Source organism: Epinephelus lanceolatus, chromosome 16 (assembly GCF_041903045.1).
Source record: "Epinephelus lanceolatus isolate andai-2023 chromosome 16, ASM4190304v1, whole genome shotgun sequence".
In the NCBI taxonomy this organism is placed as follows: domain Eukaryota; kingdom Metazoa; phylum Chordata; class Actinopteri; order Perciformes; family Serranidae; genus Epinephelus; species Epinephelus lanceolatus.
In genome coordinates this window covers 10,390,699-10,415,768 of record NC_135749.1, presented here as the reverse complement: position 1 = coordinate 10,415,768, position 25,070 = coordinate 10,390,699, and the positions used below count along the sequence as shown (strand labels likewise).

At 39.9% G+C, this 25,070-nt stretch overlaps 1 protein-coding gene across 1 annotated transcript in view; it reads left to right on the top strand.

Moving 5' to 3' along the window:
* Window positions 1–25,070, top strand: part of thsd7aa (thrombospondin, type I, domain containing 7Aa) — a 167,940-nt gene that overhangs the window by 99,812 nt on the left and 43,058 nt on the right. The window contains exons 6-8 of the mRNA XM_033636731.2: window positions 3,366–3,569; window positions 15,946–16,140; window positions 22,614–22,854. Of these exons, the coding sequence (XP_033492622.1) occupies window positions 3,366–3,569; window positions 15,946–16,140; window positions 22,614–22,854 (640 nt within the window). The remainder of the gene's footprint in view (window positions 1–3,365; window positions 3,570–15,945; window positions 16,141–22,613; window positions 22,855–25,070) is intronic.

Sequence of the window (25,070 nt, the reverse complement as noted above, 5' to 3'; positions counted from 1 at the left end):
CAGTATTTTCAGCCTCCATTTTTACAATAAAAGAAACAGTGGTGCCCCCTTCTCGTATTACAGCCAAACAGGGCACTAAAATATGCTTCTGAGGACATTTTAGGTGAGAAATAGGCAATACAGTAACAGAATCTTGATTCATGTTTGATCAACACAGCCTAGTTTTACCATTTGATTGTTGTTGTTATGCTAATCAAGCTAGCAGGTAGCATCAGGGTTAGCTCCACCCTCTTGTCCAAATATGATCACTTCTGGCTCCAAAATTCGACATGATGGCAACAGCTTAGGACAAAGACTGCTAACACAATTGTCTTAGCATAAATACTGAGTTAGTAACTGGTTGACAAACTGCTTCCATGGAAAAAATTGTGAAACTACTTAATATACAAGGCAATGACAACTAACTAAATCACATTAAGACTCCAGTGAAAAGTAGGGCTGCATGATATTTGGACTCTGCATGCTTTAGGTGATAAGCAGGTTTAGGGTATTTCCTATGTTTTTGGCCACTGATTTCCAGATTATAAAATGCAGATCACCCACTAAGTTCGTCAGTGTCTTCAAGTAGCCAAAGTATCACCTCAGCTGTGTTCTGTTGTTCTGCTGGGCTTCCACTTTCTGTGTAGACACTTAAGTTTCTTTAGATGGAATACTCCTCTTCTGTCCATCTGACTCTTGGCACCAAAACAGTAGGTTGTGGTGTGTTTAGCTAATGCACCAATCTTCCTGATTTTTTTGGGCAGTTTTCTGTCAGTTACTGAACGTACGGTAAACAGCATACTGTGTATTGTGTATATTGCCCAGCCCTATACCATATTGCACATATTTGTACATGTAGGTCAAATATATCTCACATTTTACACAGCCATTCTGTGATATTGCCTGATGTGTTATCTGGCTCTTCTGTGGTATCATGTTAGTATTAATCATTGAATATTTAACTTAGCAATGATATCAAAGTCAAAATCTTAGCCTTGTGGCAGCACTAGAGGAGGGCACAAGATTGGAGTGGGATCCGAATAGCCATCATCTCCTCGCTGCTGTTGTAGCATGTCCATGAGCGGGTTGACACGGTTGCTGCTTCAGTCCTTAATTATCCCTGGAACAGCGGCGTCCGCCATGACTAATGCATGTTGACTCTGCCTTAATGAAGCGCCTCAAATGAAAGGGACGGCTGGAAATTCTCCTCCATGCATCTTAATGATGGATCCGCTCCCAATGGCTCGTTTTCTCACTAGTCTACTTCTGCTCTTGCTGTCGTCTACTGTACATAATGGAAAGTGAACATGAACACACACACACACACACACGCACACATACACACATATATCCAGTGTGTGTACCCTGGCTCTCATTATCAGAAAGATATGGACTCGTCCTGGCTTCAAATCTTTTTATCCTCCTGACGTGGAACATTGGTATCAAGTGGCTGTGATTACAGCACGTTAGTTCACTGGATGTTGGTTTGTACTGTATGATCCACTGTTTGTAGAGGAATACACACCCTCCTAGTATTTGACTAACAGTTAGGCCTGATTAAGATTCTCCCAGCAATATAGCAATTAAGATTTACAGTACAATGCATTAATTACTAACCATTTGAACTGGTATCAGATATCCTCCACATGGTATTAAAACACACACAGATTCTAGAAGAATAGATTTCCACTTTGTATACAATATCACATGGCTGACATATTTGGCTTGATGCAATACTTATTTAAAAACAAAAAATAAAAACAGATACCAAGTTTTGACTCTTCAATGATATGCTTGGTAGCTATACACTGTATCTGGCCAAGCTAACGTTTAGCTTTCAAAATAATGTAGTGTTATGAGCTAATGCTAGATTATTAATGAAGAGACGGACCTCCACTCTGTTGGTCTTTTTGAACATCAAAAGACAGTGCCCTCTCACTTTTTCATACATATCAATCATACTAAAATCACAATCAAGCATATGTTTCCTAAGAGAAGTAACAGAGGATTTCTGTTTTGAAGAACCACTGCCATGAAATCAAAAAGAAGAATGGAAAGAAGAAGCAAGAAAACTGGCTGCTGCTGCTGCAGGAATCTTTCTGGGGGAGGATTGGGGTAGCTGTTCTAGCACAGATGCATATCAGTGAAAGAATACAATAAACCAAAAGGTGGAATTCCAGTCTGTCATATGCCTCCTAATATACTGTGGGTCTTCATGGATTTGGGTAGGCACATCCTGATTGGCTGGCTACATCTATGCAAATGTCAGTGGGCAAACATGTGCTCATAATCGGAGGACAGTATTACTCATTGAGTTCAGTGGAGGGGTCTGCCTGTGCTAACAGAACTAGGGTTACAATATTGTAACCTTTCTTATGTACTGTACACACAATTAGCCAGTGAAACTGTTAATGAAGAATTCCTCCACCTCATACAGATAAAAATGCTGGACCGCACAGTTTGAAAATTCTCTTTCAAGTGATGATCATGATCTAAAAAACAATTATCTTCTTCTCTTCTTCTCTTGAGAATCATCGCACAGCACACGATAGGTCATCACATATGATAGTTTCCATGTATCTGTGTCTTCAGTCCAAATGAAGCCTCTCGCTCTGATAGCAGCTTCCTGTGCTGTGTTGCTACCTTGCCATGCCATTCATAATACACCCTGCAGATAGCAAGTGAGTGATGCCTGATAGAATTGAATTCCCTGCACCCCAAGCCTTATTACACCCCCCAGATAAAACCTCCATCAAAAGGCCTAGACACATGGCGGTACATGTTCTGCCAGCCTGTCTGATTAAATAAAGGTTTTTGAGGGGAAAAGAGAGACAAAAATGAAATTGAAAAAGGGAAGATCCTGCTGTCTCCACCTGAGTCCTGCAGGCACTCCAGGACTCTGCTGCCTTATCGGGCTGGAGCAGGAGTGTGGATTAGGGGGTGGGTTGACCTTGGTTGGGCTGGAGTTAACATCCCCCCCTTCCCAGGACCCAGGTCATAGAATTTCATGCCCTTGAGCAGAGGAAACGACACACACATGAGAACAAACCCCAGCTGAATTAATGGATTCCTGCATGCATTAGTCACTTGGATAAAAGCTACTGTAATGAGAGGAGAATAAAAACATTCATTATGTGAAGTTCTTCTTGAAATCTCTGTCAACTTCTGGCTTAATGGACTGTCACGTTAAATACAATACTACGGTTATCATCAAAGGCACACTGTGACCAAGGAGTGAAGTTAATGTTCTTTCGGTTGCACATTAGATTCTGTCAAATTGCAGGAAGGTTTTTTCCTCAGCAGATCACAGAGGGGGGAATGTGGTTAATTAGCGTGGGGCTGGTTTGTGTTCATTTACTTCATTAGGGTCCTGTTGTTCCCGACAGGCTTCAAACTGAGGAAGAGGAAGATCGTCAATGAGCCGACAGGCGGGACAGGCAACTGCCCCCACCTGGTGGAGGCAATACCGTGTGAAGACCCCAGCTGCTACGACTGGCTTGTGGTTAAACTGGAGGAGTGCGTCCCTGATAATGAGAAGGAATGCGGACCAGGAACCCAGATCCCACAAGTGCAGTGTGTCAACAGTGATGGTGAGTGGACAAATGAAACATTTTACCACAATGCAGTTCTTTAGGTCTGGGAGTAACTAAATCACTTTTTAATTGATCTCCACGTTTGGTGCTAAACTCTGATTGCTTGGCACCTGCACACTAAATTTTCTTTTCTGCAGATGAATCCTTAGTTTCTCTACGATGCTTTCTTTTCTTGGTCTATTCAACAATGATTGATAACTACCCAGCTATTTATTTGCTGGTTTTCTGGGCACATCTAACTGGGAGGAGACCTAGGACACACTGGAAGGATTACATAGGCTTGGAAACACCTGGGGATGCCCCAGGAGCAGCGGGAAAACAATACTGGGGGGAGGGATGTATGGACTATCTTGCATAGCCCGCTTTGACCTTGACCCCGCCTCAGATAAATGACAGAAAATTGATAGGTGGCTTGATTTGTCAGATTAAGCAAAAGCTCAACAGATTTCTAGAATTTTTACGATCCCACACAAGCTACCCTAGCACATTTAAGGCTAATTTATTATAGTACATATGCTCCATGCAGCACCTACACTGTAGCCTACAGAGTATTTATAATAGTGCTGCTGTGTCTGCATTAGTCTGCAGTTAAACCTCCAAAACACTAGTCAGCGGTGGGGTTTCTGTGCCACTGTGTTGAGTTCCTGTAAAGTGCAGTGAATTGTATCTGACTACACTAACACACCTGACACACACATAAGAACTCAGCTTTGTTATAGGTCTAAAAGCTTAAACTAAAAACCGTTGTCCACTGGTAAACAAGTTTAAGACAAATATACCATTCCAACATATTAGTATAAGCCTATGACATTTGACATCGCATAAATTAGCCTAGCACCAACAGACTTTTTCTCTATTCAAAAGACGCCAGGAACAACAGCAACATTTCACAAATGTACTGTTACAAAATTTGGCTCTATTATAACTCAAAAGGTTCACCCACAAAACAGCTCAGGCTAACCTTATTAACATGACCCCATGACATTTCTCGTTACATAAATTAGCCCAGACTTTGCTCATATGAAGCCAGGATAAATCACCCAAGACTTAAAATGCTATTTTATGGGGGATTTTTTGTTCTCATAATTTATTTCTGATGTATAAAATAAAAATAAATGAAAACTTAATATATTTAGTTAAAGGGCAATGGTTTTTTAGTTTACAAAAATAAACAGGAGGTCTGCTGCGCCGCAATGTGTAGTTACATTTCTGGGGAGGTGCATGTCAGGCTACACTGTATATATGGCAACCATTCAGGACAGAGGTTTAAAACCCAGTTTAGCCTCGCCCTGTGAATGTAGTGTTCTAAATTTCTTGGAATAAATAAGGTTTTATCCTTAAGTGGATTTTGAGGCACCAAGGAAGTTCTTTGTTGATTCAGACTGGACCAGTAGTGGAAAGCCTGTCAGGAGTATTGGGACATTTCCCTGTGGAAATGTACCCCGTGGGTAGTTTTGTCCTGCAGTGAACAGTCAACATGACTAGTGATATTGTACCATACGAATAATAACATTTCTGGGGAGGTGCACGTCAGGCTACGGCATAGACTACACATCTACACAGAGCCTATGTCACAGGTATGGCGGCAGTTAAAGTAGAAACCCAGCTTTAGCTTCAGTACCCTATTAATCAAATTTACTGATGACAAGAATCAGGGTTAGTTGCAGCCCTATAATTTAGTTTTCACTGTTATGTTTTAAGTGAAGTTCAGTTTGTCAAATTTCCTTTAAAGTCACATAAAAAGAAAACCTGACAATGGCAGTTTGAATTGTAATCTGGATTACTGAAACTAAGCAGAACAGACATGACAATAGAAACTATTTTTTCAGGACTCTGCTGTATATTTATGCAGCCATCCGTAAATACAGATGTAAGGTCAAGAAAACTGTAGAGAAATCTTTTAAGTTTTAGGTTCTGGTGTTTGGAACAGTAAATGCATCAGCAATGATGAGGTGGCTGTGTTGAACCCATGAGCTAATTGCCAGATAACTGGAGTTGTTTCTGCTTTGTTTGGAGGTTGTGATCAACGTATCATGGGTCAGTTAACTTAGATCTGATTGTTGCAGAGTCGCTTGGCCTGTCTTTGAACCACCACTCTATGGGCTCTATAGCCTTGGCTTACTGCCCAACATTGTAATTGCTGTATACGTTGTAGGGAGATATCCCTCTATTGTTTGTGCTATTCTAAGCAATTTAATTGTGTTTCTGTGTGCACGTGTGTGTGTGTATGTGTGTGTTTGTTACTCCCCCCTGGGTTCCAGCACAGGCGACTGGCCAAAACTGTGCTGGAAGAGAATGTGAGGCACCAGGAGAACGGTGCTGGCACTGCCTGAGGGAGCTCACTCTCTGTCTCTCTCTCTCTCTCTCTCTCTCTCCCTCTCTCTCTCTCTCTCTCTCTCTCTCTCACACACACACACACACACACACACACACACACACACTCTGACCTAAGAACTAAGCACCTGCTCTCTTGTTCATACCTCACCATCCCAGGGAAACAGCAGGCAGACCAATACATTATTACCTTCCTAGACAATAGCATCAGTAACACTGTTTAGCATTACACAGATCAGCATTCTTTGCGCATGTTGCCTTTGCCTATGTGGTACAAAAGCAGATTCCCTCACTTTTCTTTCCAAGCCATGTACACCTACTCACAATGTTGCTGACAGTCTACTTTGAAAGTCTCACTAGCTTCCAGCTTCCAGAGTCTGTTTTAAGTAAAGTTACTGGAAGTAGTTCAAGATACTACATCTGACTTTAGACGTCACATGTCAGCAAAGGTAGCAGTAATAACAAAAAAATGTCTTACATTAGATGTAAAGTGCAAGGGTTACCAACTGTGTCCCCAAAGAGCATATATCTACTGTTGTGGAATAACTTCGTCATTTTAAAGTTTGTGTGAGATGACAGATCTATCACTCCTAAACTTACACTCACTCTGAGACTAAACTTAAAAACTTTATATACAATGTGCTTTTTCATTAAAAAGATGGAATGGATGCCACAGTAAGGGTGCGACATGTTTCCAAATGAAGCTAGATACTCTTCATAGTAGAGTTATCGACTGTGTTCAAAGGAGCCAGTTGAGGTGGTTCAGGCATCTGATCAGGATGCCTCCTGGGCACGCATGTTGGAGGTTTTCTGGGCACGTCCCACTGGTAATAGGCCCAGAGGCAAACCAAGAACACGCTGGAGGGATTATATATCTCATCTGGCCTGGGAACGCTTAGGGATCCTCTAGGAGGAGCTGGAAAGCGTTGCTCGGGAGAGGGATGTCTGAAGTACTTTGCTCAGCCTGCTGCCCCTGTGACCTGGCCCCAGATAAACATGAAATGGATGGATGGATAGATGGAGTGCAATAATGGAAACAGAGTATATTTAACCACAAATATGTTACATATGCATGGGTCATACGTATCATATCAACTCCTTTAAAGTGATGTAGTATGTGAGTTGATTGTGTCCTTAGGAGGTGGAGGGTGTGACATCTAGGCCAGACAGCTGCCAAACTGCAGACCACTTTTCAAGACCAACAAACAACCAAAGCGCTTGATTTTTAGCAAATAATTTCTGTCTTTCCAGCTGCTTTTTAGCACCCAAACATGGGTGTTTTTTGGGACCCATACATTTGGGACATATCGCTACTTTTCCAGAGGGGATTGTGCCCTCAAAAGCAGGTATTTAAAGTCAAAACTTCATCCTTTCCTAACCATAACCAAGTGTTTTTGTGCCTAAAACTAACCACACGTTAATCACAGCATTGTTAAAACTTAAACTCTCAATGTATTTGCGACATAGTAATGTGCAAATGTAACATATCCTTGGTTTGCAGAAATGTACAGTGTCAACATTTTTTCTGGTGATCAGGTTGCTAACCGGTGGCATAATGGAAACAACACTGAAAAGATGTTCAGAAGGATCATATGTGTCAATTGCAACTGTTCTAGCCACAGGATCTAAATTTTACCTCAAGCTTTTAGTCACAGTTTACACAGAGGCTAATATACCATCCATCGGTTTTATATTCATCTGTCTATCTCACCTGTCAGTGGATTCCAACCCATGCACGACTCTCAATGTCATTTCAAAAAATGAAAGCAGAACAAAAGAAAAAACAGCGATAATGTGCAACTGGGGCTTAAAGCTTAATGAATAAGAAACACTGAGACAAGAGAGGGCAATTAAGGTTATTGAAGAACTTTAAAGCATCATTTAAAGCATTGCAACAAAAGTTATTCAGTCTTTTGGGGGAAAAATATGATATATAATGGAGACCCAGGATATCTAATCAGTGGCATAATACAAACAGCATTACTGATTAGTGTTCATAATGATTGTGTCATTTACATAATAAGAAATCACTGCAAGTTTCAGACAAAAGATCTAATATAAGCAAATATAGTACCAGTACCTACCAGCCTTTACACTGCATCGTACATCAAGTGCCACTGGGTCCAATTAAAAGTGAAATCTGCTGGACTTTCCTACTTCTAGCCTGCATGACGCTCAGACTTCCAGAGTTTATGCTTACAGCAGTGAAAGGAATAAAGCCATTATAAAATAACTTAACACACATTTCTTGTCTACAGGGATTGGTGGGTGGAGGATTGGGACTGAAAACAACTGGGATTGTGAGGAATATATTTTGTCTTTGATTGCTGTTTATTTTTGTTAATCAAATTAAGATTCGCCTAAATTAAAGAGATGCTAAAGCCCGACTTCCATCACATATTATATTCTGAGGAAAAGCATACAAACATATGAACATGAACTGCTGCAACCAGAACACCTTAAGATTAAGAGGAAAAACATTCTTTAGAGATATGATGTAGGATGTAGATGACGGAGCCTGCTGGGGGAGTGTCCAATCCAGTGACAAAAAGCTAAGACATTTGCTAACAATCAAAAAAATGACGTGCCTATAGAGTAATCGGTAACGATGATATAAGTGGGTATGATGCACTGCAGCTACAGATAAGTGCTGTCTACGGCTTTGTTTTCAATCTTTTATAACCTATATTGTAATGTCATCGGAGTCTTTCAGTTCCTTTTTACCTTTTTAAAAAATTGTCTGTGTATGTGTGTATTTGTGTGTACACGCGTACTTGTGTGTTGGGGGGAATATGGCAATTATGGGTAAATTCCTGAACCATAACACAGTAGCTGCTAATGAGGGCTCTGGGGAGAACAAGAAATAGAGAGAAAGAGAAAGAGGGATGGAGTTGTTCATCAGATTCCATATTATACTCATAATCAAGGTCCCCATTCACTGGCTGCAGTGCTCCGTGTTGTTGCAGCGGCAGTGATTACCATCTTCCACATCCCAAACTGACTTGTTCTCGACAACTAATTATCCTCATTCTTTTTCTCCTGAAAAATTAAAGAAAAGCTGCCCTTGAAAGATCATTTATTATGAAGCAGTAGGACATACACACTGCTGAGACCTCTATGATAGTTTTCAATTTTCTGATGTTCAGATCAGTAGGTCTGCACTGAAGCATGGTAGACGTGTTGAACATGCTGTTTAACATGCTGCTGGAGTTTTTGCTGGTGTTCTTATCAGTTAAATAGTAAAGAAGATGTTGCTGAATGTTAAAACTGTAAGCAAGTGAAGCTGGGCTCCAAACTGTGGGTATTTTAGAGATTTTAGTACAAGTGGACTCTCATATCCTGCACAAACAGGGTACTACAGTTACTTCTTTGTCATTCTTTTACAGATACTGTAGGTTTATCATCAACACCTTTATCAAAGCCAAATGCTTAATTAATTTTTTTCCCCCCAAATGTAGTTATTAGTGATTATAGTGCTGCCATCAGGAGAATTATTCCCCACATTTATGCTGAAAATGTGGCGCCATTTTTTAATGAGAAGTAAAAAAATTTACATGAAAAAATATATATATTGGTGAAATTTGAATATTGCAACCTAAATGTTAGTTTTTTTAAAACCACATATTACAAAGGTTGGGGTAGGATTTGAAAAAATAAGAATAAAAAAATAATAATAATAATAATACTAAGATCATTAATATAGGCCTATATCTTATCTACAAGTGTACATCACACACTGAGCGAGCCGCCTGTTAATGACGCTGTGGGCTAATGGGCATGTAGCTACTTCCATGTTTCAGATGATACGTCATGTTTGTAGTCGACCAATGAAGATGAGTTTACATATCACCTTGGGTTCGTCCTTCACCTTCTCAAAATGATCCCACACTTTGGATTTCCTGCCCGACATGTTATTAACTAGCCTGTGGAATAACCGCAGGTACCAGCCCTGGAAATTAAAGGCTGTACACATCTTTAACCTGGAAAATGTGAGGTCGGGCACTGGGTGCTATTTTTGTGCCTTTTCTGTGCCAGCTTTCAAGAGTGCCGCGGTAGGTAGCGATTGGTAGTGATTGGTTTGTTACTTGACTCCTGTCTGACTGCTGCTGAATGTGGCCTCTTCCTGTGTTTGTCCTTTCAAATTAAATTCCCACATGATCCAGTCATATAGATTTGATTTATTTTGACAATTTGCAGCTCCAACTAAAGTTTCACATTTGTTTTTCTTTTTTATTTATTTATTTTTATTTTTTCTGTAACTAAGCGACCAGTGAAATCTTGCTGATCAAGGACCTTTCTGGTTGTCTAACGTTTGGTCGTTCTATAAGGGGGCAGCTCTTGTAGGGTTGACTATTGGTGCTTTCACAGAATATGTACACATTGACGTTTTTTGATAAATAAACATCAGTAATGTGGATATAATGACCAACTGGGTAAAGGCAATATTATATATTAATAACAGTCTGATAAGTTCAGAAAATTACATCACTTTTCCTTAAAACCAGGAAAAGACAACACTTCCAATCCAGTATCTCATCTCATATCATAATATCAACATAATATTGATATATTGCCCAGCCCTACTTAGTAACATATACTTGTCCTCTTAATGCATTTTTAATATCCTCTGATCAGACCATGTTGAAGCTCTGACAGTAGCCAGCTGCCAGCTTGTTGGTTGGCAGCTGAAACACTGTGATGATGGTCACAGCTATCTTTGAAGCTGGAGTAGTGATTATGGCTTTGACAGCAGGTATTGCTTTTTTCTGGGGCTGTATAGGTCCATTTAATGGTATGGCTTCAGCTGCAGCTGTGACTATGGCAACTGGCTAAATACTGTTTACAAGACTTGTACATTAGCTGAGAAAGTGTAGGGAGCAGGCACTTGTGTCATGAACCTGATGCTTCTTTTAGATATGACAGATGTCAGGAATAGCTTCATAAGAATGCCAGCCAATGCACAGATAATGTCACGTACATAAAAAGAGCTATATTAAAGCCTTGGTGATCATAACTTCTGTAGTCGTAATTACAGAAACAGCGATGCCAAAGCTATTATATAGCTGTGCCCGAGTACTTATCACAGTTACAGCCACAGCTATATATCCAGAGCCTCTACTAATCACACATGCAGTTGCCAGTTGTAACCCAGTGTACAGAGCTACACACACAACAAAAAAGAACATTGGCTGCAGTAAAAACACCATTTCTTTTCAATTTGCATCAGTATAGACTGTGGTTTCAACACATACTTATATCAAGAGGAAATATCCTCGAGTATCACTTATCTTTTAGCCAACCCTCACATAATCATCATATCTTCACTCCATCTTTTACCCTTCCTTTATTCCTTGGGGTACTCTTTATCATCTGGATCCTTTTAAATGGCTGGTAAGTACACTGAGGTAAGTACTTTCAGTGGCAACCATAAAAAACTCCTCAAAGTGACCTAGTCTTCATCTTTCTTTATTTCTTCCTTGCCTTGCATCTTCTGAAAGGCACTCAGCTAAAGAGGTGTGGGCTTCCTTTCATGAAACCCTGTTGAATCAGACTTATTGGTAAATTAGATTAGCGCAGCCTGCTCAACACAGTCAGCTTGGATTTAGTCTGCCTTTCTTCCCCATTACCTCTGACTGTGTGAGAGGCAATCTCCCCCGGATGTGGCAGAATTGAATAGAGGAGATGTCAGCCTCCGTCTGGTACATTTCCATCAACAGAGGTTCAGACAGCGGTTTGACTTGTCTGATGTGTGTAATGTTAGAAAGAAAATTGTCCCTTTGATCGCGTCAATTGCTTGCTGAGCTCAGGGCGAACAGATATCGCTTCAGCCTCTCAGATCTGTGAGTTTAGCAGAATGATTTTGAACACCGTGTGAAACAGGAGAGAGGGAAGGTGCTTTTTCTGAAAGTCTTCCTCCATGCTATGCTACAAGGCCTCTTTTGATATGACTTTCATTTACACTGAAAATCTTTCATTTACCAAAAAGTGTAACATTTTTTGTTACTCTGTCTGGGATGTAGTAATTCAGCTTGTTCTGGGAATGCATCTTACCTTCTTATAGCATACTGTAGCAGCTGACATGGTTGCTCAAAGGAAACCTAACGTCCATCCTAAATGACAACATAGTTAATTTGTTGTCATTCATAAAAAACAACATGAGCCTTTTCTGATCTGGCGTGCCCACCTACGGAATGTCAATGCAATCTTTTGCCTTAGTATGAATGAAAATGTGAAGTTTGTCATCAAGGGGTGAGGACAAACAAAGGGCCGGCAATGGAAAGGGTTTATCCTCAAAATTTCATGGTAAACTGTCTAGTGGATTTTGATGTCATGTACAACTGGGACATTTTGCCTATGGTGGTGTTTAAGCTGTTTTTGTGCACTGTCAGTACGTAAAACTACAAAAAATAATGCACCACACTTTGTATATAACCCACATAATCATGAGAGTCATTTGTGTATGACCCACATAACCGGAAGGCTGGGATCATGTGGCCAATGTGCTGATGGCAGTAAAGACGGAAGTAATATAAGGACAGAAGATGTCCTTGTAAAGAGGCATCAAACAACACAAGACCAGGAGACTGGTGTTTGGAACCGTATGAAACCAAGTGAACTTTAAGTTATTTTAAGGTACGACTTAACCACGTTTCTTTTCCGAAACCCAACCAAAGTAACTTTACTAACCTAACCTACATAAAATATTTACATTAAATATGTCATTCATTGGGGTGCATTTTCGTAAGGATTCAAATGAACGTTGTATGATGATATGTTGTGGTGCTGGTAGAGAGGTCAAGGGGTCACTTCACTCACTAACACTACATATCGTCTTCTGGGAACCATGAACATCCAGCAGATTTCATGACAGCCTGTTTGGAGTAAGATGTATTCTGGATCAGAGTTGATTGATATAAGAAATTATCTCAAAGATGACCAAACATGTACAGTATTGGTGACTGTCTCACCTTTCTAGCCGAATGTCTGATGGTCCATATTGTTGTTTTATTGGTTTGTGTTGGCTAGAGTAGATTATTGTGTTTAATTATCAAGAACTAGAATTGAACTCATGCAGTGCTCCAGTTACAAAAAGACATCATGAAAGCCATCAATTTCATACAGACACTGTAATGATTTCCTTCAGCATCAATCACATGGAAGTCAAGACTCCATATGTCCCCCATCACCAAAGCCCCCCCAACCCCCACAGCCATGTGGCATCCCTCAGAGTTTCTCTTCACTGGCCTCTTATTGATCTCTTGTTGTCTCCTTCTGATGAAAATGGATCTCTTTTCCCCTGGGGTCCCAGACGTGTCATTCGACTCACTGGTCGCCATTCTTCCAGCTCTTCACAATGAGATTTTCACAGATATGGTCCTTCAGCTACAGGATGGGCTGGGATGCAATGGGATAAGAGTGAGGACAGCCTGCAGACCTAGATCAATATCAGCCCTGTCAGCATTTCAGCACCCCCACCCCCAAATCCTTGAAAAGACCTCAAATATAAACTGGTATACATTCACAGACGTCCACTTCCCTTAAGTGATTAAGGACTATTTGTTTGTAAGAACGTAATGGTACTGCAGCTCATGCCTAACCTTCAAGGTCTCAGCAATAGATCTGAGTTATCTAGCTCTGTACATTTCTGTAAAGGGATTAAAAAGTTTTGACGATCATTCAGCCAACATGTTTAAACCAGGCAGCAACCTCCAAGGCTGAAAAAATGAAGCCAACACGGGAGTACCTATATTGGCAATATATAATTTTTGAATCTTTTGAATCTATAAATCCATCCACAAACCATATAGAAACCTGCACTGCAGCTGGAGAAACTGCTGTACTGGACTGACGAATAACCTTGTTTGTCAAGAAATAGCTCCAACACTTAACTCCCCCTGAAATCACAAGTTGTCCTTTTTACATAACTGTTTATATTAAAGTAAACAGTTTTAAAGGTGGTGTAGATGTATTTTTGGACAGACCCAGGCTAGCTGTTTCCTCTGCTTTAAGTCTTTATGTTAAGATAGACTAACCACATTCTGGCTCCATCTCTACTTGACACACAGCCATCAGATTGATATCCATCCTCTTATCTCACTCTTTTAAAGGAAGCTCATGAGCCTATTTCCCAAAATATTAAACTATTCTTTCAAACATAGCTCTGCGATTTGCATTGCTATTAGGAAAAATGTGACTTTCCAGCATTAAGAAATGAAATATTTTAGCTTTTCAAATATTTACTTGCATTTACATTTTCAACCATGAATATCTTCTACTCAGAACTGCCTCATCTGATTTATTTAACTCCGCCAGAGTGGAGTATGTCGAAGTATTAATGTCCAGTTAAGTGATATTAGGTATTAAATATATGACAATTATTCATAAGGGTCAAAACTATGCAATTTATGTATAGCAGCAGTGATTGAAAAAGTATGCAAACACATTTTTAAAGTCAAAAGTTGTCCCATTTATGCTCATAGACTGCATTTGGCATGATTAGGAAAAACACCACAGCATTTGTTGTGATTGGTCTAAAGACTTTAAATCTGGTATGCACATACTTTGGGCAAGTAGCTAACAGTACAGCTTTGAAATTTTTAGATCGATTGAAAAATCACACATTTATCAATAGTCAGAGTCAAGTAAAAATGTTTTCCACATGAATACCAAATACTTCATGGTGCTCTGTGTAGCTTATAATACACCTGTACTGTATTTAGTCTTTGGGCACATGGGACTACTGTTTGTTTCCTTAGATAAAATGGAAGATAAAGAAAAACAGTAGTCCCATGTGCCCAAAGACAACATAAAGTAAGATAAGAAAAACTCATTTGGTTTGACCGAGTTGTGCTAAGGCAAGCCCAGAGAACACTTTCACCAGTATATGTGTGTCCATTGTCAGTTGCCGCAACATAGACAAACAGTGCTGTGGACCCTTTATCCCAATAAGGATTCCTGATATATAGTATTACTGTCAGTTGACCCAGTGGAAGATACATTACCCAACACGCTCTGCTCAGACACATTGATTTTAAGATGAATATGTTTCTGCTCAATGCAGATGGCAAAGTCACCAGTCTTAATCGGAGCAACCTTGTGTTCACTGATAAAGACATGGACATTTTGTTTGTAGTGTACAAAATATTAGCAGCTCTTTGATGATTTTTATGTTCTCTTTGATTTTGTTATGTTTAGGTAGAGAAATACAATTAGAAAAACACTTGAAAGCACAACACTCATGATTCAGTCAGTTAAACTTAAAAAAAAAAATCCCAATATCACAGCATCATTTTTACATTTGTAACAGGAGTGCAATACAAAGCAAAACAAGTAACTTCTTACATTTGTCCAATAGACACAGTGCTTCTAAGTGTTTGGTCCCAACCTCTTTTATTTGAATCTCAGCAGCAGCCCTTCCAAGTGCTGATTTTATGGATGTCTTTGCCTCATAGGTTTTGTTTTCATGGCAACAATGACTGTTCTTGACTTAATTAGGCTTTCCAAAACAAAGTCACCTCAACTACTCAGTTGAGTCAGATAAGTTAAGCAACTCCTCCAGTATGAGGAACATCTCTATACAGACAACAAAAGTTCTCCCTTGTGCATACCCCACCAGTGATAGGCTTCGGGAGGGACAACTGGCAGATGGTTTAGCTAATAATAGAGTTATAGTGCAGTAATATATAATATAGGGCAGGTTGGCACTGAGGAAACTAAGATTTTTAATTTGTGTAAGCTTTGTGTATTGTGAGACAACTCATACAGATTTGCAAAGACTTAAAATAATAAACCATTGTGAGTATTTTTTGAATTGAAATTGACTTTTACTGAAATATATAGTATTTTACTGTGCTGATCAATACTTGATGTCCTTTTTGAGTCTCCATGTTTGGTGTTCATTGAGAAGATAACAATGCAAAATACTTAATTGTAGTACTAGTTGCTAGTTAGTTGAATGACAGACATGATACTGGTCTCTTAGTTTTATTCTGTCTACTGATGCACTGATCATATTCCAAATCTGCTTGTGTTCTTCCAGGTGAATATGTGGAGAGGCAGCTCTGCCGTGATGCCATCCTGCCCATGCCGGCCATCTGTGAAGTGCCTTGCCCAAAGGATTGTGCCCTGAGCCCCTGGACCTCATGGTCTCTTTGTTCCCACACCTGCTCTGGGAAAAACACAGAAGGCAGGCAGACCAGAGCTCGCTCTATCCTGGCCTATAATGCAGGAGAAGGTAAGAAATCAGGAGTCCTGCAACAGCAGAACGAAGCTGACAGAATCATATTTTTGCCAATATGTGAGATTTATATGGACCTTTCAAACAATACAAATGCTCACCCTAACCATACTGCCAACCCAGACCCAGCTGTCCACACTGCCATAAGAAACCTATATTGGTCTAATACCACAGTGATGCCAGTTCAACAAAAGAAAGTTTTAAAACTTTGTTTTTTGTTGCTTCTCCTCATTATAAACCATGATACCACAAGTGAAATGTCAAAGTGAAATGAATTATTCTGTGTGCTCCTCTACAGCGACTGCAAAGGTTGTGGCCTGGGTTACTATAATGCAGGGTAAGAAGTGATTGGAAGGATAATCAGCGTGCCAGCCTAAAGAATAATATACATAATCTCTTTGTCAAGCTTTATTCTATAATTTCCTTTTAAAAATGAAGGATGTTGCCTTTGCTTCTGTTCAAGGTCCTTCCCTGCTGTCGTTGGTCAATCCAATCTTCGGTACATTCTTATTTGATGTTCATAGATGACAGTGATTTTTGCTGATGTAGTGCATAGTCTCCATATGTTTAACTAGAGGGCCATAGAAATGTGTCTACCCTGATGTAATATCTTCCCGCTGATGTGCTGGCCCAGCAGAATCCCTGTGCTTTTGGAATAGAAATAAAGCTTTCACATACTAGTGGTAGAATAGAGTATTTCTTAGCATTAAGTGTTTCAAACCCCAAGGTGAGGCATGGGTATCTAAATGGTGTTGGAATGATACGGAAGCGAGTGCCTCTGGGTTAAAGCCCAACTCTCCAAGCTGCCAATCACACTGTGAGAACTGAGGCATTCTCACCAAACCTCACTGCGAGAAAAAAAATGGGAAGCTGCACATATGGTTAGCGCCTGGCTTGGCAGCGGATCAGAGTTTTATCTTTTACGTCCCTGCTATCATTTTAACAGCTCTTGTTGTCCAACTTCTGGAACACATTGCATGACATGCTGTCTTTGGCATTTTCACAACAACACAGCATCCGCGCTGGAGTGGGGAGCTTGCTCAAACTGTACATAATAGATTTCCTTGTGAATGGATACTCCTACTCCATTGCCCTTGCTGGGCTTCAGGAGGACGTCCATGCCAGAACACGATGCAAGTTGCATGCTCCAACTTTATTAGCTTTCCTAGCATTTAGGAGGCAGACACTGCCGCAGTGTTAGATGGATGAGAACCGACGGAGCATGGTGCCAGACAGGTTGATGTGGTGTGTGCTGAATGATGCATCAAGTCACATAGACCTATCCGGGCCATTAGCGATAGCAAACTGAGACAGCCTGAAGAAGACTTGAGTTTCCACCGTAGATCACAAGATAGAGGAAAGAGGAGCAGAGTGGAGAGGATGACTGAAAGATTGAACTCTGTCTGTTGGAGCCTTTTTCAGTGAAGGGTTATATTTGAGATATGTACACCGCTGCTGTGATGTTAGTTTCTTGCAATTACAGTAATGTCTTTTTAAAAATAAAGAAAAACAAAACGCAGGTCTTAATGTAATTGTTTTAACTGTAATTCCCTTTGGTTACGATAACATTTGGTTTATCAGCTGAAAGGAGAGGGCTGTTTGTCGGCCATATACCAAACAACTTTTCAAGTAATTCCAATGTTGGAATAAAATCACAAGAGATGTACCTCAGTTGGTGCGCACTCCTGTGTTCTTGATCGTTTGGGGTGGTCATAAAACTTCTGGCAAAGTTAACATGTTTAATATCATTAAGTATTTTTTGTCTTGGCTCACGCAAATACTAAAGTTCAATGACATGAACACTGTCAACAACCAATAGCTGCACTCTCTCCAGCACCAAACAGAAGGCAGCAAACCAGGTGGACAGTAAACATGGAGAGACACTGGTGGAGGTGCAAGAATGTAAAGTCTTGGTTCTCTAGTACTGTGGAGGTTATGAAGGGAACAGGAGCAGGTGTTAAATTCTGCGTATATCTGATCTGATCGTGTATCTGGTAGCAAGTTGAGGCTACAAAATCCAAAATTTAAACTTTGTACACAAATACAGCTTATCTTTATGATTGTCTTGATACTGAGTTGGCTAGAATACCGTCGACATACACCATTTTATTTTATTTTGTTTTATTTATTTATTTATTTTATTTATTTATCTTTATTTGCAGCTTGCGTGTGTGTCATGTTTACTATTTTATGTTGGCGTGATGGCACTGGAAAATGTTTTGTTTTAAAATGTGTCTGAATAATCCCATGAGGGATGGGCTGCCTTGGGGTAGCCAGACACGAAAATAAAAATTTAATTCTTTCTTTCTTTCTTTCGTTCGTTCATACAATGTCTTTTATCTTGTGTCTCTAGAGTTACCTGTTTTTGCGTACGTGGAAGGAATCGTAAATATGTCATATTTCTTAAAGGGACTTTGGCATAATATTTTCCACCAGGAGCAGGATGGGAAATAATCTCAAAAGGAATCTAGTTGTAGTCTTGCAAATAATAACCCCTACAAGATCCCCAGTCTTTGCAAAATCTTATAGTCTGTGGATTAAAACTTGGTTGTCTTTAGATGTGAGAGTATGTCAGACTTAAGTCTTTTAAAAGTTGTTTCAAAGTCTGGTGTATGGTAAGCATTAGCTAGGCTTATATCTCTTGGGCTTAGCTCTTATACTTGTTTTCTCTTTTAACTTTTGTTCCCTATGGAATATAAACAGATTGCAGCAGAGAAAAATGTAAAACAAAATGTAGTCATCAAATCTTACAGTATGCTGTGTATGTACCATGTAGCCTACAGGCTGTTTTCAGTAAACCATTAGCTGCATAATCACATTGACGCACTCAAACTGAACAATAGTATCAAGGCAGCCTGTACTGGTGTTGGTATAAGCTAATTATTCAGGTCAACACAAACACTATGAATGTCAGGAGAGAGTGTCAAGGTAGTGTTAAGTAAATAGTTTAATTGTCTGCAAAGTAAATAATGTGCGAAGTCATCATCATGACACGGGGTATAATCTGTTGAAGAATTAGTTACAGGGCAGCAGAAGTGCCACAGCTAATCTGCAGCCATTTGAGCTGGGCATTTTTTAAATACATGTTGAGTTTGAGTGATTAAATATCGTCAATTAACTATTTAATTAGCCAGTGCAGCAATAACAGTGAGTCCTTCTAAGGGTTAATGAGCTCCATGCCTGATAAATGACTGCCCTGATGAAATCCAATAATATATTTTCTAAATGACCCCTGAGCTGTTACACAGAGGTCAGCCATACCTTCTGTCTGAGCTCTTCTCTTGTCCAATTCAGAAACTCCGTCACTGGGTGGAAGATGACATTCAGTGGCTTTTGAGGCACTAATGGCTAACGTTCTCCTCGGGGGTTCTCTTTTCCCAAGGTGATAGCTGTTGCAAATGACCAGGTTTCGTGGTGATGAGGGTCACATGGTGTGCACACCCCACCTGGGTCCATATCCAGACTCCTGGCTCTGTATAGACACTCTGCCCCCTGGGTTATCTCTTCTCTGTCAGTCCTTGTGAGTGGTCCTCCCCCAGAGACCCTCTGATTTATCTCTCATGCTCCTTTCAGCCTTGTTTGTTTTCCGACGAGTTATGGGAAAATCAAAGCTAAAAGCTAATCGATAGAGCTGCGCAAAGACTCATCCAGCTTGAGATAGCCAATGCCTTACTGCTAGCCAACAGGAAAATAGAGGAAATCATTTATGATTGCCGTAGCTGTAGATTTATCCTGTTTGCCCAGACATGCAGTACTTTGATGCAGTGTTGGGTGTATGTACTTGTTTTCTCACACAAAGAGCGAAATAGAACCCGATATATGTGCAGTGTTTGAAAGGGAACAGTTATCTTGTGCATGCAGTTTTTGAAGTAGTTATGTACCAGTTCCTCTTCAGTATTTGTTTCCATCTTTGATCGACTACAATACAGGCAATGCTATTAATTCGAGCATCATGCTGAGTACTTGGCATTATCATTTCCTTGGATTTTCTGTTAATGAAATGTGATTTTCTAAAGGTAGTTCTCTTTGTCCAGCCAAGTTAGCTATTTCTTTTACTAACTGCCCAGTCATTCCTTCCCTCAGTAAAATCCCACCAGAGAGCAGGTGCTTTATATTTATGAGTGTGCTACTGTTCAGTTTGCTGTTTATAAAATGGACATCCAATTTGTGCTCTGTCTTTGTATTCCATGGAGACCACAACCACTTCAGTGCCTTTCATATTGAAAGATACATTGCTGTTCTGCAATGCCTACTTAAATTAAATTTTAATCAAGTAAAAATAGTACATGTTACTTATGTAGCACAGTTAATGCATTGAATGCAGCTCAGAGTGCTTTACATAGACAAGAGGTACAGTGAAAACACAACCCAATGGCCAGAAAAAATATTGGCATGGTATGTTTCTGCAAATTGTGGATATGAAATTATGTAGCAGATATGTTGAAACTTTACATTTCAACAGTACTGTGGTAGGCACAAAAGCCACTTGGTTATGGTTAAGAAAAGATCGTGTTTTGGTGTGAAATACCCGGTTGGTGAGGCACAATCTCGACGGGAAAAGCAGTGATGTCTCAGCAAAAAACAAATGATTATCAGACCTAAAAAGCTGCTGGAAACATAGTGACAGGTTGCTACAAAACACCCACATTTGGATCCTACAAGCTGCTAAAAAAAGGTAAAACAGCAATGACTCATTAAACAACAACTGGTTCTGTTCTTTATTGATCTCAAACAGTGGTCTGCAGCTAGTCAGGTGTCTTACCTCAGTGACACACCATCCACCATCCCCGCCACCTTCCGATGAGTCAGCTCAAATACTACATCACTTCAGAAACATTCATATGTACAAATGATATGTGCAAATGTAAAGAATTTGTGGCATGCAGAGACATACAATGCTTCTGGTTACATGGCTGTGGAAAAAATAACAATCTGAAATCTACAACACAAAGGGGTCCCCAGTTTAGGTCTTCATACAAAGTAGCAGATCTTTAAGATAAATTCAAAAACACTGGAAGCCAGTGCATCTTGGCTAGAACTCTAATTCTAACTGGTGTGTTGCATGTACCAGTTTGCATTGCACTTGGATTCCTTGGCAAACCCACACTGCAGAGTGAGATGTTTCCTTGCCTGTCAATGTGTGTTTCTCGTCATGTCGGCCTATTAAAGGCAGTGACTCACCACAGATGAAAACCTTTCATGTGATGGGATGGAGAAGTGCACATTAACACAGCTTACTAGTTTCTACTTAGCAACTCCAGTCACCTTTAGAAATCAAAGCCTCACACAGAAAGTATTTGTAGTCAGCGGTAATAATAATCTAATAATCTGGCTTGTGTTCGTTGTTTCTTTGCACAAGTCTACTCTCTTAGCACATCCATTGGCAAACAAATCTATTAAAGCTCACAGTTGACTCTGAAATTTGATGCAGCACACTGGCAGTTCCTGTTAGCACTGGCTGGTTCTGCCAATAAATAAGTAATGAGGTGGCAACCTGAGCCTCTGCTTCTCTTAATTAGTAATTTCCTTAGTTGTTGATTCTGGCTCATAAAAGATCCAAAGATCTTTACCCTGATAAAAGTCACAGGGCCTAACCACCTTGGACAATAATGTCTTATAGCTCTGCCAGGCCAAATCCTTTACTGGGTCGAGACCTTGTATAAATGACACCAAGATAGAGACCTGCTACCAGACAGAGGCAATTATGACATTATGTCTCAGAGCAGACTCGATAGAGAGACCAGACTCGAGCACGACAGACTCTTTTTCTTTCCCTTGGATCTGTCTGTGCTTAGATGATTCTAGAGCACCCTTTTATAGCTGAAGCTTCCAACAAGCTTCTCATCTTCCTCTATACATGCTGATGTCAATTTCAGACCAGTTGCCAGGAGAAAATGTTGGCATTGTACATTTCTGCAAACCAAGGAAACATTGAATTTGTGCATTTCATACATAAATCAATGTTTCTAAAGTGATGCAGTGTGTATACTGACTGTCACTGGGAGGTGGATGGGTTCTTGGATGGTATGTCACTTAGGCTAGACGCCTGCCAAATTGCTGACCGCTGTTTGAGATCAACAAACAACAAAACTGGTTGTTTTTTAGCTAGTCATGGTTGTGTTTCCAGGAGCTTTTCAGCCCCCAAATGTGGTCGTTAGTGACTTAACACTATTTTTCTCACAGAGATAGTGCAACGAAATGCAATTTTTCATCACTGCATTTTATTCTAGGATTGTCCCACCAAAAAACCAAAACATTCTCTTTTCAGAGCCACAACTAAGTGTTTTTTGTGCCTAAACATAACCACACATTCACCACAGCTATCAGCTACATAATCGCGTAAAATATAATGTATTCATGGTTTGCAGAAATGCACAAAACATTTATTCTTTCAATTTGGTTGTCATTTTTGTTATTGTCTGTAGTGCAGCTAAGACATTTACGCTGCTTTGTGCTCCATCATTTCTTAGGTGGAATCCACTGTCCCAATGTCAGTGCCCTGCAGGAGGTGAGAAACTGCAATGACCATCCCTGCACTGTGTACCACTGGCAGACCGGCTCCTGGGGACAGTGCATAGAGGACTCCTCCATCCCAGCCACCAACACGTCTGTGGGTCGAACACGGGGCGATGATGCGTCCTGCTCAGTGGGGATGCAAACCCGCAAAGTCATCTGCGTCCGGGTCAATGTGGGCCAGGTTCCTCCAAAAAAGTAAGATTCCACACAGCTGCTTGTGGAGTTCAGGTGTAATTAAAGTGCTTGAATGTCATCCTATCTACATTACATACAAAGTATGACAGGACTGTTCAACTGGTGCGAAATGATTAACATGTTATTAGGGGGACAGATTCCCCAGAGAGCAGCAGGATGTGAGAGTAAATGAGATTTTTTTCTTTGATTCTTCTCATGATTACACTTAAGAAATTACTTTGGAAGTGTGAGGAGTTGTTTTGGGGTCCAGGGCTTGTGAAGGAAAAAGTATTGTTCATTTCCAAGATAATGAAGATGAAAGTTTGTGCGTGGTCAAACCTTTACAGTTAATGATCAGTAGAAAAAAACAAAGTGTTAGAAAGCAACTGTGATGAAAAGTCAAAGGTTCAAGTCTGTGGTAATAACTGAAGGAGGAGGTTATCCACGACTCGAAAGGTGGCTTTGATAAGAAACATCCAGTCATCAAGCTTACTGTAAGACAGACTGCTTCTGCTCAGTTGGCAGCCTCTAATGAGGCTTATGGGTATTGTAGTGTTTCGAGCCATTGACCTTACCAAACCAACACTAAAAACATGATTTCTTAGAAACAGAGGTGAAATAAGTGAACATAAACCTACAGTTCAATGTCATGAAGTTATTTAGGAAATGTGTTGCGTAACATGGAGGATATCAATATGAAATGTTTTAAAAATACATTTTTACTTGGGAAAACTACAAAACTAGCGGCACCTTATGCCTTTTAACACTTTTACCTTATGATGTGGAAAAAAAGAAATCCTACTTTCAAAATATGAAAATTTGCAAAGAATGTTTAAATTTATTTAAATATTTATTTTTAATTTTTTGATTTTATTATTATTAATTGTTTTTAACTTAGATTAAATCTGCAGATTTCTCCAATGGGCATACATGTCACAGAAGAAGAAGAACACAAAACAACCCTAAAATAATGCTAGTTATTGGCTACCTGTCAGGTTAAACGGCTGAAGTACAAAATGGCAATGTAGTCTGATCATCAGGCTATGAGCAATTTGTATTAGAAATACCAGGTTTCAAATTGGAAACGCTGTAATGTTGAAAGCTTACACAGATGAAAGAACAGTATTGTATGGTTTTCCTACAACTTTAACAGCGACTCCTCAGGTGACGACATAATTAATAGTGCTTCACTACTAATGCTTTCAGTTGTATAAGTCAAAGACAGCCTTTGCTTTTGGTTGCAGACTTTGTTTGCACATGGCACATTGTGCCGTTTAGTCTCCTGGTTAGTCTGTTGTTGCTGGTGTCTGGCAGAGGTGTTAGCTGATGAGCTGTTTTAAGCATCTGGGTCTGTTTCCCCCCTGAAGGCATCTGCTGGGAACATGAATTATCTATTTATTTATTCAACAGAACGGGTGCATTATTCTGGCAGCATAGCAGCCCTACGCAGGCAAACCCCCCCAGCCTCCATGCTGTGTATGGAAATTAATCTTGCTCTTTATTCCTGCGCTTACTCCTAAACCTACTGTTACATGCTGAGCAGTGAGCCGGCAGCCTTGGGACACACTTTCACATCAATGGAAAGAGGGGCACCCGCTTTCACCAGCAGCACCAGCTGTGGCCAAGATGTGAGGACAGCCACCAGTAAACATAAATTGGCATTAGAGCATTCTAATTTATTAGCCTGGTAACAAAAAATATGTATTAGAGTATTAATAAGGTGTGTGGTAAAAGCTGTGATAAGTTAAAAAAGATTTATTTTTGATCATGTGTTTGCTGGAGAGCTTCTTTCCTTGCAACATTTTTATTGATGATCTGGCATGGGCAGAGTTGTGCTAATTGAGCAGAGCTGAGCAGAGCTAATTTCCTGGTTGGCTCCACAAATAGATGGCGTCCCTGCTCTAAAGGGAAGGGATTCAGGATTTGCGCAAGGGTTACGTTTCAGTGCGCCCAGGCAAATCGATATTGATGAAAGGAAATGCAGACTTTTGGCTATTAAGGGAATTGTTTTTGAAATTTAATCATTTTTGGAGAGGAATAATTTGAGATGCAGTCAATCGAAAACATCTCAACATTTTTTTTTCCATTTTAGCATCTAAAACTGTACATATTCAAATTTATAAGTACCAGGGGGATTAATAACCACTTTTAATGTTATTATTATTATTTTTTTAAAATATATTTATTGATTTGGGATAATTGTGTACATGTATGTATTCTATATTTATTACTGTCTA